This window comes from Oncorhynchus keta, chromosome 23, assembly GCF_023373465.1.
Source record: "Oncorhynchus keta strain PuntledgeMale-10-30-2019 chromosome 23, Oket_V2, whole genome shotgun sequence".
In the NCBI taxonomy this organism is placed as follows: Eukaryota; Metazoa; Chordata; class Actinopteri; order Salmoniformes; family Salmonidae; genus Oncorhynchus; species Oncorhynchus keta.
The window spans coordinates 4,196,026-4,212,640 of record NC_068443.1 but is presented as its reverse complement, the minus strand read 5'-3'; the positions used below and the strand labels follow the sequence as shown (position 1 = coordinate 4,212,640).

Sequence of the window (16,615 nt, the reverse complement as noted above, 5' to 3'; positions counted from 1 at the left end):
GATGTTAGCCATGTATTCAGGCCCTGGCCCAGCTCTCATTAGAATGCAAAACGGAGCATTCTGCTCTCAATAGAATGCAAAACGGAGCATTCCGCTCTCATTAGAATGCAAAACGGAGCATTCCGCTCTCATTAGAATGCAAAACGGAGCATTCCGCTCTCATTAGAATGCAAAACGGAGCATTCCGCTCTCATTAGAATGCAAAACGGAGCATTCCGCTCTCATTAGAATGCAAAACGGAGCATTCCGCTCTCATTAGAATGCAAAACGGAGCATTCCGCTCTCATTAGAATGCAAAACGGAGCATTCCGCTCTCATTAGAATGCAAAACGGAGCATTCCGCTCTCATTATAATGCAAAACGGAGCATTCCGCTCATAAAACATAAAAGGACTTTAATTAAATTATTAAACACAAAATGGTTGATTCAGGGTAGCGTGTAAATCATGCTATATGTGGAGCCCTTACTAAAGATAGCTAAAAGCTCACTTTAGCATAATGTATTCACATCAGGTAGTTGCCCATATACCTGTGACGGTCAAAATAAAGGAAACACTTGAGTAAATGAGGGATACAAAGTAAATTGAAAGCAGGTGCTTCCCCACAGGTGTAGTAATTAATTAAGCAATTAACATCCTTAGGGTCATGTATAAAAATGCCCAGTTGGTTTTAAATATACTTATATTATTATGCATCAAAGTTAATGGAATCACTCAAATGTACTTAAGTATCAAAAGTAAAAGTATAAATAATTTCACGTTCCTTATGTTAAGAAATCCAGACGGCACAATTTTCTATTTTTTATTGACGGATAGCCAGGGGTACACTCCAACACTCAGACACAATTGTGACCTGATTCAGGAAACTATAAGTATGAAGTCACCACTTCACAGGAGAGCTGTTGGAACATTTCAAATATTTTTTTAATCAAAATGCGTTTTCTGTCAGCCTTTTGGAACATGTGAACTTTCATGTGCTTTAATAACAAACTCATATGTCATCTGTAAATACGAATAAAATTGTTAAATTACGAGCCTTGTTATTTAAGCCACAGAAAAAGTTGGCAACCTTCCCATTAGCCATGATTGGCTGAGATAATGAGTGATCTGGGCAACCCGAGAGAGGAGTTCGGATTGGTTTGCCAAAGAAGTTTGTCAGTCTGTGTTGGTAATCCTGTCGAACTCTGATTTTAAAAAATGTATTGTGTAGTGGAGCTGCATAAGTGTGGCTCTCCACTTTCTGGAGAATCAAGTTTTGAAGTCAGTGGAAGTATGATAGCTAAAGGGATGGAGAAAACACCTGTCTCCAGATTACATCTTCAAACTGAGGGCAACCGTGGTATGGCATTGCTGACAGGGAGACGTGTCCATGCACAATGATATATACAGGTCAAATATAACACGTTTTCTAATTTTTGACAAAGTGATTTCATTTCAAATTAAAGTTTACTGTTAGCTAGCTTGCTAATGTTAGCTGGCTGGCTCCATAGCCAATGTTATTGATTGTTTCCCACAGCCGTGTGCTGTTCTAGTTAGATCCTAATGTTAGCTAGCTAACATTGAACATGGTTGGTTAGCTCCCAGCATTTTGTTTAAAACTTGTTGGGGATAGGGGCAGTATTTTCACTTTGGATGAATTGCGTGCCCATAGTGAACTGCATCAAACTCTGTCCTAGATTGCTAATATATGCATATTATTATTACTATTGGATAGAAAACACTCTGAAGTTTCTAAAACTGTTTGAATTATGTCTGAGTATAACAGAACTCATAGGGCAGGCAATCTTCCAAACAAGTTTTGAAATTCTGAAAGTTGGGGCAACTTTGACATCATCGCCCGCTCCCTTCCCAGCAAGTTATGGATCTGGAAACACTTCCTACGCCTTCCGCTAGATGTCCTCATTCAGTAGAAAGTGTAATGGAGCATTTGCTGTGAACTTTGACCTAATGGGAGGGAAAATAGTCGGTGTTGCAACAGAATGCCATTTTGCGTGCCGCATTTCTCTGTGAGTGCTACGGCTGTTCCAATCAGCCCCAGATGAAAACGAATGATCCGGTTGGAATGTTATTGGATCTATATGATTATAACATCCTGAAGATTGATTCTGTACTTAGTTTGACCAGTTTATTCGACCTGGAATATATCTTTTGGAACACCTTGCCCCCTCAACTAGCTAACGTTAGCTGGCTGGCTCGTTAGCTAACGTTACGTGACGTGTGTACAACACCCGTTGAATATGGCCAGTGTCAGTAAACGTCTGCAGAAAAGTGTAATGAAATTGCTGCCAGCCGAGTTTGTTAGGCTGTTTTCATGTTTTTCCAGAGGTAAACTAATCATCAGCCAGAGCGTCAAGTGTGCACTTCGAGAGCGACGCGAGATGGGTGAGGCTAAAGCTTAGGGTGAGGGTGTGAACGATGCTGAATGGCTGTAGAGAAAGAAGAGCTCTTCACTAGATAGCAAAACAGGCAATTTTCTCAGAAGTGAGTTTCCAAGTTGATCAACTTTCAAAGCAGAATTATTTTCCCGTTGTTCCTCAAATGCAGTGTATGATGTACCATTTTGTGGCTCTGAGTCTCTCCTTTTATGTAATGTAAAAAACGCAATTTCAAATGTTGATACATAAGACCGAATCCAGGTGGTGAGTCACGAGTTACAAACGGAGCATTTGCGTTTAGTGAGTCCGCCAGATCAGAGGCATTAGGGGATGACCAGGGTTGTTCTCTTGATAAGTGTATGAATTTGACAATTTTTCAGTCAAAATATAACGAGTACTTTTGGGTGTCAGGGAAAATGTATGGAGTAAAAAGTACATTATTTTATTTAGGAAGGAAGTGAAATTAAAAGTTGGCAAAAAATATTAATAGTAATGTACAGATAGCCCCCAAAATTGTTACGTATACTTTAAAGTATTTTTACTTAAGTACTTTACACCATTATGTGTGTGTGTGTGCGTGCTTGCGTGCATGTCTCAGTCACCAGATCTCTACCCAATTGAACACTTGTGGGAGATTCTGGAGCAACTCCTGAGACAGCATTTTCCACCATGATCAAGAAAACACCAAATGATGGAATTTCTCATGGACAAATGGTGCCGCATCCCTCCAATATAGGAGGTGCGGAAAAAGGGAGAACTCGATTTGTTGTTTTTAAAGTCTTGAAACAGTTTGGTTACTAGCTAGCTTCTGTTTGAGTTTGGATCAATGCCTAAATATGGTTCCCAATCAGAGACAACGATAAACACCTGCCTCTGATTGAGAACCACTTCAGACAGCCATAGACTCTGCTAGAACACCCCACTAAGCTACAATCCCACTATCTACACACCACATACAAAAACCATGTCACACCCTGGCCTGACCAAATACATGAAGAAAAACACAAAATACTCCGACCAGGGCGTGACATCTGGTCTATAGGAGGCTTCGTACTGTAACCAGTGTAACCAGTAATCTGGTTCAGGTTATTATTCAACCTACCAGGGGTGTTTACAAACACAGGAACAAGATCGTCCACATGTATGGATCACATGTTTACTAATGCCGCAGAACTTTGTTCCAAATTGTTTGCATAGTCAACTTACACACAACTTTGACACACACACACACACACACACCCCACCAGACGTGTCACCAGAGGTCTTTCACAGTCCCCAAATACAGAACAAATTCAAGAAACAGTCAAGTATTATATGGATCCATTATTGCATTAAACTCCCTTCCATCTCATATCGAACCTGGTTAAAAGAAAACACCAAAAAACCTACATAGACAGGGCGAGGTCCACAGACATGCAATCTCCATAGACAATCAACTCCCTTCCATCCCATATTGCTCAAATGAACATCAAGCCTGGTTAAAAGAATACACCTCGGCACAATGCCTCTTGCCTATTTGACCTAGATACACAAAAGTATGTGGACACCTGATTGTCGAACATCTCATTCCAAAATCATGGGCATTAATATGTAGTTGGTCCCCACTTTGCTGCTATAACAGCCTCCATTCTTCTGGGAAGTTTTTCCACTAGATGTTGGAACATTGCTGCGGGGACTTGCTTCCATTCAGCCACAAGAGCATTAGTGAGGTCGGGCACTGATTTTGGGCGATAAGCCCTGGATCGCAGTCGGCGTTCCAATGAATCCCAAAGGTGCTTGATAGGGTTGAGGTCAGGGCTCTGTGCAGGCCAGTCAAGTTCTTCCACACCGATCTCATCAAACCATTTCTGTATGGACCTCGCTTTGTGCACGGGGGCATTGTCATGCTGAAACAGGAAATGTTCTTCCCCAAACTGTTGCCGAAAAATTGGAAGCATAGAATAGTCTAGAATGTCATTGTATGCTGTAGTGTTAAGATTTCCCTTCACTGGAACTAAGCGGTCAAACCTGAACCATGAAAAACAGCCCCAGACCATTATTCCTCAACCAAATTTTAAGGAAGCTCCCAACGAACATTTATTGTGCTGAAGTTACTTCAAGAGGCAGTTTGGAACTCGGTAGTGTGTGTCACAATCGAGGACAGACGATTTTTATGCGCTACATGCTTCAGAACTTGGAGGTCCTGTTCTGTGAGCTTGAGTGGCCTACCACTTCGGCTGAGCTGTTGTTGCTTCTAGATGTTTCCACTTCCCATTAACAGCACTTACAGTTGACCGTGGCAGCTCCAGCAGGGCTAGACACTGACGTGTTGGAAAGGTGGTACCCATTGACCAATCACTGAGCTCATCAGTAAGGCCATTCTACTGCCAATGATTGTCTATGGAGATTGCATGTCTGTGTAGCTCGATTTTAATACACTTGTCAGCAACGGGGTGGCTGAAATAGCTGAATCCACTGATTTGAAAAGGTGTCCACATACTTTTGGCCATATTGTGTGTGTATTGTTATGCAGGCTATGTGTGCCATTTTAAAATGTATGTCGTTTTGTCCTTGAAATGTTCTTGTCAATTAATGTTCAATATTATGTCATGTTTTGTGTGGACCCCAGAAAGAGTCGCTGCTACCTTCGCAACAGCTAATGGGGATCCTAATAAAATACCTAGAATCTCTGCCAAGGTGCCATTGAAGCTGTTCTGGTGGATCGTGGCGGCTCAGTGCCTTACTAAGAAACTTTATTTTGATGTTTCGTTTGTTTTGTAGATTGGAGCAGCCTGACCGCAGCCAAACCAAATACAATGAAACAAACTAACGTTGTTCCTAGATCCATGTAAAGCAATCACAAATACTTTGGCACAACAATACAACATTTGTTGGTACAGGTCTCTCTGTAGTAAAATAGATCTATGATCTCAATGGAATGGAACTTTTTAAATAAAAACAAATGAAGCGTCTCTCTTACCTGCCCTGCACCTTGATATCAGAGATGGCGTAGAAGTATCTGGACAGGTTGTTCTCATCCACCATGGTGGCCCCGGTGGCCGGTTTCAGCAGCCGTATCCTCAGGTCCGTCACCGTGAAGAAGTCCCGTAGGTTCCTGGTGGTGTCCAGTTGACCGTACAGCGACGCCATGTTGTGCAGCCGCGGTCCGGCGAACAGCGCGAACCGATCCTTGATCTCGAAACGGACGGTTTTATCATACTTCCACACGTAGCCTCGGGAGTAGTCCTCGGTGCAGATGATGTCGAGGAGGGTTCGCTGGGTCAGCTCGTTGACCGTCTTGGGCTCCATGGTGAAGGCATCGAGGCAGTCGGTAGCGTAGAACTGGTAAGGGGTCCAGGTTTTACCGTAGTCTAACGATTTCTCCAGAAGCATCTGCTCAGGGCGGCCGGACTCGAAGGTGAGGATGATGTCGTCCGTCAGCTCGATAGTTTTGTTCCAGGACAGCGTGATGTTGACCTCCAGGGGTTTGGGGAACGTATTCCATGAACTGGATTGCCAGAAGGTTGTGGGGTTGCGTCCTTCGAAGTCGAACATGAGCTCCGGAGGGTGGGCTAGTTCATCTGTGGAGGCGTCACACTCGTTGTTGCACATGTAAGGGTTTTCCTGTGAGAGAAACAGAGGTCAAAGAGTGAAGAAATACCAGGTTCATTCAGCATCATTATGAGACATTATAAGGGCCCACTCTGCTTATGATAAGTCTCGCAATGTATTGTGACTGCGTCGTAATGCATTATAACTATTGACTAGAAGTACAACTGGGAGGTAAACAACGGCATAATAATCTTCCAATTGACTAACCCTCTTCGTCATTACACCATGCATCCTCTTCGTCATTACACCATGCATCCTGTACACTGTCTTTTCCATGCACCCTGTACACTGTCTTTTCCATGCATCCTGTACACTGTCTTTTCCATGCATCCTTTACACTGTCTTTTCCATGCACCCTGTACACTGTCTTTTCCATGCATCCTGTACACTGTCTTTTCCATGCACCCTGTACACTGTCTTTTCCATGCACCCTGTACACTGTCTTTTCCATGCACCCTGTACACTGTCTTTTCCATGCATCCTGTACACTGTCTTTTCCATGCACCCTGTACACTGTCTTTTCCATGCACCCTGTACACTGTCTTTTCCATGCACCCTGTACACTGTCTTTTCCATGCATCCTGTACACTGTCTTTTCCATGCACCCTGTACACTGTCTTTTCCATGCATCCTGTACACTGTCTTTTCCATGCACCCTGTACACTGTCTTTTCCATGCACCCTGTACACTGTCTTTTCCATGCATCCTGTACACTGTCTTTTCCATGCATCCTGTACACTGTCTTTTCCATGCACCCTGTACACTGTCTTTTCCATGCATCCTGTACACTGTCTTTTCCATGCACCCTGTACACTGTCTTTTCCATGCACCCTGTACACTGTCTTTTCCATGCACCCTGTACACTGTCTTTTCCATGCATCCTGTACACTGTCTTTTCCATGCACCCTGTACACTGTCTTTTCCATGCACCCTGTACACTGTCTTTTCCATGCACCCTGTACACTGTCTTTTCCATGCATCCTGTACACTGTCTTTTCCATGCACCCTGTACACTGTCTTTTCCATGCATCCTGTACACTGTCTTTTCCATGCATCCTGTACACTGTCTTTTCCATGCATCCTGTACACTGTCTTTTCCATGCACCCTGTACACTGTCTTTTCCATGCATCCTGTACACTGTCTTTTCCATGCACCCTGTACACTGTCTTTTCCATGCATCCTGTACACTGTCTTTTCCATGCACCCTGTACACGGTCTTTTCCATGCATCCTGTACACTGTCTTTTCCATGCATCCTGTACACTGTCTTTTCCATGCACCCTGTACACTGTCTTTTCCATGCATCCTGTACACTGTCTTTTCCATGCACCCTGTACACTGTCTTTTCCATGCACCCTGTACACTGTCTTTTCCATGCACCCTGTACACTGTCTTTTCCATGCACCCTGTACACTGTCTTTTCCATGCACCCTGTACACTGTCTTTTCCATGCATCCTGTACACTGTCTTTTCCATGCACCCTGTACACTGTCTTTTCCATGCACCCTGTACACTGTCTTTTCCATGCACCCTGTACACTGTCTTTTCACCACCTCTCTCCTCTACTAACAGTGTCCCCTACTACTAGTAGAGAGAACTAATCTGTCCATAATTCCATTGGGAATCTGTTGTCCAACGTCTCTTCTTCACCTTCCATCCTCTACTCCTGCATTCCCCACCACTCGTTCTCCCCAGGATGCCTCCGGTCTCATCTCTACTCCTGCATCCCCCACCACTCGTTCTCCCCAGGATGCCTCCGGTCTCATCTACTCTACCAACCACATTGACTGTTGTGTTGGATATTCCTGCTGTTCCTCTAATATAGATGGGTTGAGGAATCTTCAATGACTAGCTCTTATGAAACACATAGCTGAGAAACATACATATTAAATGGGCCTTCATCTACACAGCACTGCCTGCACCACCGAGACTCAACACCACTCTGTGTGTGTGTGCGTATGAGTGTTTGAGAATGAGAATGCGTTAAACACACTCACATTGACATTCATCTCTCACCTCTACCTCCTCTGCAAAACAATGGGGCCAGCCACAGATGAGACTTTGATACAATATGAAACATTCGTAAGCCCTGCATTCATTTCAGTGTACTAATGTCGGCCATTTTAAAATGTACAAAGTACTTAGCACTTAAAATAGCAGTATGATCATGAGATTGTGATACAGCCAAAACACATTCAAACCAGACTTAATGTTTAACTGAAAGGGAATTGCTTGATCTGATGTTGAAATTCATGCTTCGTAAAACAGCAGGTGTAGACTAACAGTGAAATGATTACTGACAGGTCCTTTTCCAACAATGCAGAGTTAAGGATACAAATCAATATAAAGACCAAGTTAAAGGTAAAAAAAAAACATGAAATAGAAATATTGACACAAATAAATACACAGTGAATAATGAATAACAATAACAAGTAAACAAATAACATGGCTATATACAGGAAGTACCAGGTAATAACATGGTTATATACAGGAAGTACCAGGTAATAACATGGTTATATACAGGAAGTACCAGGTAATAACATGGCTATATACAGGAAGTACCAGGTAATAACATGGTTATATACAGGAAGTACCAGGTAATAACATGGCTATATACAGGAAGTACCAGGTAATAACATGGCTATATACAGGGAGTACCAGGTAATAACATGGCTATATACAGGAAGTACCAGGTAATAACATGGTTATATACAGGAAGTACCAGGTAATAACATGGCTATATACATAAAGTACCAGGTAATAACATGGCTATATACAGGAAGTACCAGGTAATAACATGGCTATATACAGGAAGTACCAGGTAATAACATGGCTATATAAAGGAAGTACCCGGTAATATCATGGCTATATACAGGAAGTACCAGGTAATAACATGGTTATATACAGGAAGTACCAGGTAATATCATGGCTATATACAGGAGGTACCAGGTAATAACATGGCTATATACAGTGAGTACCAGGTAATAACATGGCTATATACAGTGAGTACCAGGTAATAACATGGCTATATACAGTGAGTACCAGGTAATAACATGGCTATATACAGTGAGTACCAGGTAATATCATGGCTATATACAGTGAGTACCAGGTAATATCATGGCTATATACAGTGAGTACCAGGTAATATCATGGCTATATACAGTGAGTACCAGGTAATAACATGGTTATATACAGTGAGTACCAGGTAATAACATGGCTATATACAGTGAGTACCAGGTAATAACATGGCTATATACAGTGAGTACCAGGTAATAACATGGCTACATAGAGGAAGTACCAGTACTGAGTCGATGTTTAGGGGTACAAGGTTATTGAGGTAGCAATCTGCACATAGGCACAGGTAAAGTGACTAGGCAACAGGATAGATAATTGACTGAGGTGTAGCAACACCATGTGTGTGTGTGTGTGTGTGTGTGTGTGTGTGTGTGTGTGTGTGTGTGTGTGTGTGTGTGTGTGTGTGTGTGTGTGTGTGTGTGTGTGTGTGTGTGGGTTGAGTTGGTGCAAGAGAGTTATTTCACAAAAGGGTAAACGCAGGTTGTCCGTGGAGCCATTTGATGAGCTCTTTAGCAGTTTTATGGCTTGGGGTTAGAAGCTGTACAGGGGTTGGTTGCAGACTCCGATACCACTTGCCGTGCGGTAGCATAGAGAACACTTTTGGGTCTTGGTAAACAGGTAGTACAGGAGAGGACTAAGCAGCCCCGAGGGGCCCCCCGTGTTGAGGGTCGGCGTGGAGGATGAATTGTTGTCTATCGCTAGCATTTGAGTGCAGCCCGTCAGGAAGTCTAGGATCCAGTTGTAGAGGGTGGACAGCATCTACCCCGAAGACATAAGCCTGCTAAATAGACGATTATTAACCAAATAAATATTGACAATATTTTGGTTTGTTTTTTTGTTGACTCATCAACATGCGCCGCTGCTACTGTTTATTATTTATCCTGTTGCTTAGTCACTTTATTCCTAGTTATATGGACAGGTGAAGTCGGACGTTTACATACATCTTAGCCAAGTACATTTAAACTCTGTTTTTCACAATTCCTGGCTTTACTCCTAGTAAAAATTCACTGTCTTAGGTCAGTTAGGATCATTTTCTCATTTTGTCTGTCATAGTTGAAGTGTACCGATGATGATAATTACAGGCCTCTCATCTTTTTAAGTGGGAGAACTTGCACAATTATCAATATTTGCACAACGGATGTTGACATATACTTAGTTATTACAACTTGTTTTTTCAACCAATCCACAAATTTCTTGTTAACAAACTATAGTTTTGCCAAGTCGGTTAGGACATCTACTTTGTGCATGACACAAGTCATTTCTCCAACATTTTTTTTAGACAGATTATTTCTTTATAATTCACTGTATTCCAATTCCAGTGGGACAGACGTTTACGTTTACACTAAGTTGACTGTGTCTTTTAACAGCTTGGAAAATTCCAGAAAATGATGTCATGGCTTTAGAAGCTTCTGATAATTTGAGTCAATTGGAGGTGTATCTGTGGATGTATTTCAAGGCCTACCTTCAAACTCAGTGCCTCTTTGCTTGACATCATGGGGAAATCTATAGAAATCAGCCAAGACCTCAGAAAAGAAATTGTAGACCTCCACAAGTCTGGTTCATCCTTGGGAGCAATTTCCAAACACCTGATGATACCACGTTTATCTGTACAAACAATAGTACACAGGTATAAACACCATGGGACCACGCAGCCGTCATACCGCTCAAGAAGGAGACGTGTTCTGTCTCCTAGAGATGAACGTACTTTGGTGCGAAAAGTGCAAATCAATCCCAGAACAACAGTGAAGGACCTTGTGAAGATGCTATACAAAAGTATCTATATCCACAGTAAACCGAGTGCTATATCGATGTAACCTGAAAGGCCGCTCAGCAAGAAAGAAGCCACTGCTCCAAAACAGCCATAAAAAAGCCAGACTACGGTTTGCATCTGAACATGGGGACAAAGATTGTACTTTTTGGAGAAATGTCCTCTGGTCTGATGAATCAAAAATAGAACTGTTTTGGCCAAGCCAAAGAACACCATCCCAACCGTGAAGCACGGGGGTGGCAGCATCATGTTGTGGGGGTGCTTTGCTACAGGATGAACTGGTGCACTTCACACAATAGATGGCATCATCAGGATGGAAAACGATGATATATTGAAGCAACATCTCAAGACATGTCAGGAAGTTAAAGCTTGGTCGCAAATGGGTCTTCCAAATGGACAATGACCCCATGTATACTTCCAAAGTTGTTTCAAAATGGCTTAAGGACAACAAAGTCAAGGTATTGGAGTGGCCATCATAAAGCCCTGACCTCAATCCTATAGAAAATGTGCGGGCTGAACTGAAAAAGCATGTGTTAGCAAGGAGGCCTACAAACCTGAATCGGTTACACCAGCTCTGTCAGGGTGAATGGGCCAAAATTCACCCAATTTATTGTGGGAAGCTTGTGGAAGGCTACCTGAAACGTTTGACCCAAGTTAAACTATTTAACGGCAATGCTATCAAATACTAATAGAAATTAAAGCTGAAATAAATGATTCTCTCTACTATTATGAACCTAGAGAAGAGTACCCTCAGCCAGCCGGTTCTGGACAGAAACAGCCCCAGGACAGAAACAGATTTGGACACAACCAAATCATGAGAAAGCAAAAAGATAACTATTTGACACACTGGAAAGAATCAACCCCCCCCCAAAAACAGATCAAATTCCATTGTTATCTGTCCCTAAACAGAGAGTACACAGTGAGAGTACACAGACCTGACCACTGTGACTGACCCTAAATTAAGAAAATCCTTTTGACTATGTACAGACTCAGTGAACATAGCCTTGCTATTGAGAGAGGCCGCCATAGGCAGACCTGGCTCTCAAGAGAAGACAGGCTATGAGCTGCACTTCCTAACCTCCTGCAAAATGTATGACCACATTAGAGACACATTTCCCACAGATCACACAGAGCCACAAAGACCCATAAACTGCCATCTCCGTTAGGTGAAATATTTCAGTGTTTATTTCCCTTTTGTTCCATTTGCTTTGGAAATGTCAACATACTCTATGTTTTCCATGCAAATAAAGACCCTTGAATTGAATTGAATTGAATAGAGAGAGCTTTCATGATGAGAGCGTGAAGCTCCTCTTGTATTTGTGTTTCATTTGATGTCATGGCCAGACACTGGGATGAGTGCTCTTCAGAGACATAAGTGTATGTGCGTGTGTGCTTCCCTGAAGCCTTATTCAGAGACACAATGAAATACCCAAACTGTCCATGGTTAATGAAAAAAAAAACAATTTCCCCTCTCGAGCAGGAGTGAACCGAGATCCACGGCACGATGACATCAAAATAAATAAAAAATAGACGGAAAATAAACTGTGAAGTGCTGTGAGATTCCATCTATTATTATTGTATTTCTTATGGACTGGCTCACGATGACTTCTACCCCTCAGGGAGGTTATCAGTCAAGTCATCTGAGCAGGATATACCGTTGACTGTTTATCACCTATAATTGCTCTGTATTATCTAGCCACTGGAGGTAGACTGGAGACATGAGAAACACTTCCCCAATCCAGACTTGTCACTCGTCTTGCAATAGATGTTTTTCTGCATGGGTGGATACAGGGCCATCATAACAAATCAACCTTAACATCCTAATATGGAGGAACATGCAGCAGTAGTGGATAGATAGGTATTAATACAAAGGTCAGGACCTCTCACTGGTTCCAATGGTGGTTATTTGACAACAAAACATGACCTTATGAAGATCGATAACCCTCTCTGGTCACTACACACCGTCCGGCTCAAATGCTGTAAGATACAGACTCGGCACTGGAGGAGGCTATTGGAAAACGATAAGCTCTCTGGTCACTACACACCGTAGGGCTCAAACGCTATAAGATACAGACTCGGCACTAGAGGAGACTATTGGAAAACGATAAGCTCTCTGGTCACTACATACCGTAGGGCTCAAACGCTATAAGATACAGACTCTGCACTAGAGGAGACTATTGGAAAACGATAAGAGCTCTCTTTGTTCTGACCTCTCCTGCTGGCCACTGCTAAGAATGAGAGAGGGAGGATAGTCTTAAACTCTCCCAACAAATCACGAGGCAGACATTCCAGAACGTCACAACCTTTAGAGTACTTTTAGTTAAGGTTGTTGATGCAAACTAGTCACATGCGAAATGCACTCATTAAACATGTACCTATCTGACCTTCGTCTTGCTATTTTGTATTTTATTAAGTAAAAGAGTCCATTGAAACCAGACCCTAGTCACTGTGTTGCCTAGGGAGAGGAGGAAGGAGAGAGCAGAAAATTCCTGCCAAAGGTATGACCATATTAGAGACACATATTTTCCTCAGATTACACAGACCCACAAAGCATTTTAAAACAAATTCAATCTTTATTCAACCTGTTATACAGCGTTGTGTTCGAGACCACCTAAAACGAGACCAAGACAGGAGGGGGGGGGGAAGACAGAGTCAAGACCGAGACCGGGCGTGGGACAAGGTGTCTGAGACATAGTCAAGGTGGGGGACAAGGGGTCTGAGACATAGTCAAGGTGGGGGACAAGGGGTCTGAGACATAGTCAAGGCAGGGGACAAGGGATCTGAGACATAGTCAAGGCAGGGGACAAGGGGTCTGAGACATAGTCAAGGTGGGGGACAAGGGGTCTGAGACATAGTCAAGGTGGGGGACAAGGGGTCTGAGACATAGTCAAGACAGGGGACAAGGGGTCTGAGACATAGTCAAGACAGGGGACAAGGGGTCTGAGACATAGTCAAGGTGGGGGACAAGGGGTCTGAGACATAGTCAAGGTGGGGGACAAGGGGTCTGAGACATAGTCAAGACAGGGGACAAGGGATCTGAGACATAGTCAAGACAGGGGACAAGGGGTCTGAGACATAGTCAAGACAGGGGACAAGGGATCTGAGACATAGTCAAGACAGGGGACAAGGGGTCTGAGACATAGTCAAGGTGGGGGACAAGGGGTCTGAGACATAGTCAAGGTGGGGGACAAGGGGTCTGAGACATAGTCAAGACAGGGGACAAGGGGTCTGAGACATAGTCAAGGTGGGGGACAAGGGGTCTGAGACATAGTCAAGGTGGGGGACAAGGGGTCTGAGACATAGTCAAGGTGGGGGACAAGGGGTCTGAGACATAGTCAAGACAGGGGACAAGGGGTCTGAGACATAGTCAAGGTGGGGGACAAGGGGTCTGAGACATAGTCAAGACAGGGGACAAGGGGTCTGAGACATAGTCAAGGTGGGGGACAAGGGGTCTGAGACATAGTCAAGACGGGGGACAAGGGGTCTGAGACATAGTCAAGACTGAGACTGGGCGGGGGGGACAAGGGATCTGAGACATAGTCAAGGTGGGGGACAAGGGGTCTGAGACATAGTCAAGGTGGGGGACAAGGGGTCTGAGACATAGTCAAGACAGGGGACAAGGGGTCTGAGACATAGTCAAGGTGGGGGACAAGGGGTCTGAGACATAGTCAAGACGGGGGACAAGGGGTCTGAGACATAGTCAAGACTGAGACTGGGCGGGGGGACAAGGGATCTGAGACATAGTCAAGGTGGGGGACAAGGGGTCTGAGACATAGTCAAGGCAGGGGACAAGGGATCTGAGACATAGTCAAGGCAGGGGACAAGGGGTCTGAGACATAGTCAAGGTGGGGGACAAGGGGTCTGAGACATAGTCAAGGTGGGGGACAAGGGGTCTGAGACATAGTCAAGACAGGGGACAAGGGGTCTGAGACATAGTCAAGACAGGGGACAAGGGGTCTGAGACATAGTCAAGGTGGGGGACAAGGGGTCTGAGACATAGTCAAGGTGGGGGACAAGGGATCTGAGACATAGTCAAGGTGGGGGACAAGGGGTCTGAGACATAGTCAAGACAGCGGACAAGGGATCTGAGACATAGTCAAGACAGGGGACAAGGGGTCTGAGACATAGTCAAGACAGGGGACAAGGGATCTGAGACATAGTCAAGACAGGGGACAAGGGGTCTGAGACATAGTCAAGGTGGGGGACAAGGGGTCTGAGACATAGTCAAGACGGGGGACAAGGGGTCTGAGACATAGTCAAGGTGGGGGACAAGGGGTCTGAGACATAGTCAAGGTGGGGGACAAGGGGTCTGAGACATAGTCAAGGTGGGGGACAAGGGGTCTGAGACATAGTCAAGGTGGGGGACAAGGGGTCTGAGACATAGTCAAGACAGGGGACAAGGGGTCTGAGACATAGTCAAGGTGGGGGACAAGGGGTCTGAGACATAGTCAAGACAGGGGACAAGGGGTCTGAGACATAGTCAAGGTGGGGGACAAGGGGTCTGAGACATAGTCAAGACGGGGGACAAGGGGTCTGAGACATAGTCAAGACTGAGACTGGGCGGGGGGGACAAGGGATCTGAGACATAGTCAAGGTGGGGGACAAGGGGTCTGAGACATAGTCAAGGTGGGGGACAAGGGGTCTGAGACATAGTCAAGACAGGGGACAAGGGGTCTGAGACATAGTCAAGGTGGGGGACAAGGGGTCTGAGACATAGTCAAGACGGGGGACAAGGGGTCTGAGACATAGTCAAGACTGAGACTGGGCGGGGGGGACAAGGGATCTGAGACATAGTCAAGGTGGGGGACAAGGGATCTGAGACATAGTCAAGGTGGGGGACAAGGGATCTGAGTCATAGTCAAGGTGGGGGACAAGGGATCTGAGACATAGTCAAGGTGGGGGACAAGGGGTCTGAGACATAGTCAAGATGGGGGACAAGGGGTCTGAGACATAGTCAAGACTGAGACTGGGCGGGGGGACAAGGGATCTGAGACATATTCAAGGTGGGGGACAAGGTGTCTGAGACATGGTCAAGACCAAGACCGGGCGGGGGACAAGGGGACCGAGTCCAGAAAAATGCAAATACCATAATAAGATTCTTGCTCGTTAGCCTTACTTCCAGTCATGGGCAATGTTAGCAAGTTAGCCTTCTTTATCTAGATATTGAACTTCAGAGTAATTCTGCCAAGATGGGTTCTATCAAGGCTATCTGATCTGGGATCAGTACTTATCAGTTTGTATCTCCATCAGAGTAATTCTACCAAGATGGGTTCTAACAAGGCTATCTGATCTGGGATCAGTACTTATCAGTTTGTATCTCCATCAGAGTAATTCTACCAAGATGGGTTCTAACAAGGCTATCTGATCTGGGATCAGTACTTATCAGTTTGTATCTCCGTCAGAGTAATTCTACCAAGATGGGTTCTAACAAGGCTATCTGATCTGAGATCAGTACTTATCAGTTTGTATCTCCGTCAGAGTAATTCTACCAAGATGGGTTCTAACAAGGCTATGTGATCTGAGATCAGTACTTATCAGTTTGTATCTCCGTCAGAGTAATTTAGTTTAGTTTAGTTTATTTTTTATTTTTACAGGGACAGTGCACATTAATCAACGTTTCAGTAAAAGTGCCGGTTTTAGCCAGCCGGCTAATTTTCAACCGCAGTCCCTGGGCAGGTTATTAAAAACAATTACAACATAGACAATAGCAACATAGAACAAGCAAGACATAGCAACATAGGACATGCAAGACATAGCAACATAGGACAAGCAAGACATAGCATACAGACAGAGCAACATAGGACAAGC

The 16,615-nt window shown here is 44.1% G+C and overlaps 1 protein-coding gene across 5 annotated transcripts in view; it reads right to left on the bottom strand.

Moving 5' to 3' along the window:
- LOC118371448 (netrin-G1-like) overlaps positions 1 to 16,615 on the bottom strand; it is a 243,641-nt gene that overhangs the window by 117,164 nt on the left and 109,862 nt on the right. For all 5 annotated transcript variants that reach the window (XM_052475985.1, XM_052475986.1, XM_052475984.1 and 2 more), the window contains one exon: positions 5,333 to 5,976. In XM_052475985.1, the coding sequence (XP_052331945.1) occupies positions 5,333 to 5,976 (644 nt within the window). The remainder of the gene's footprint in view (positions 1 to 5,332; positions 5,977 to 16,615) is intronic.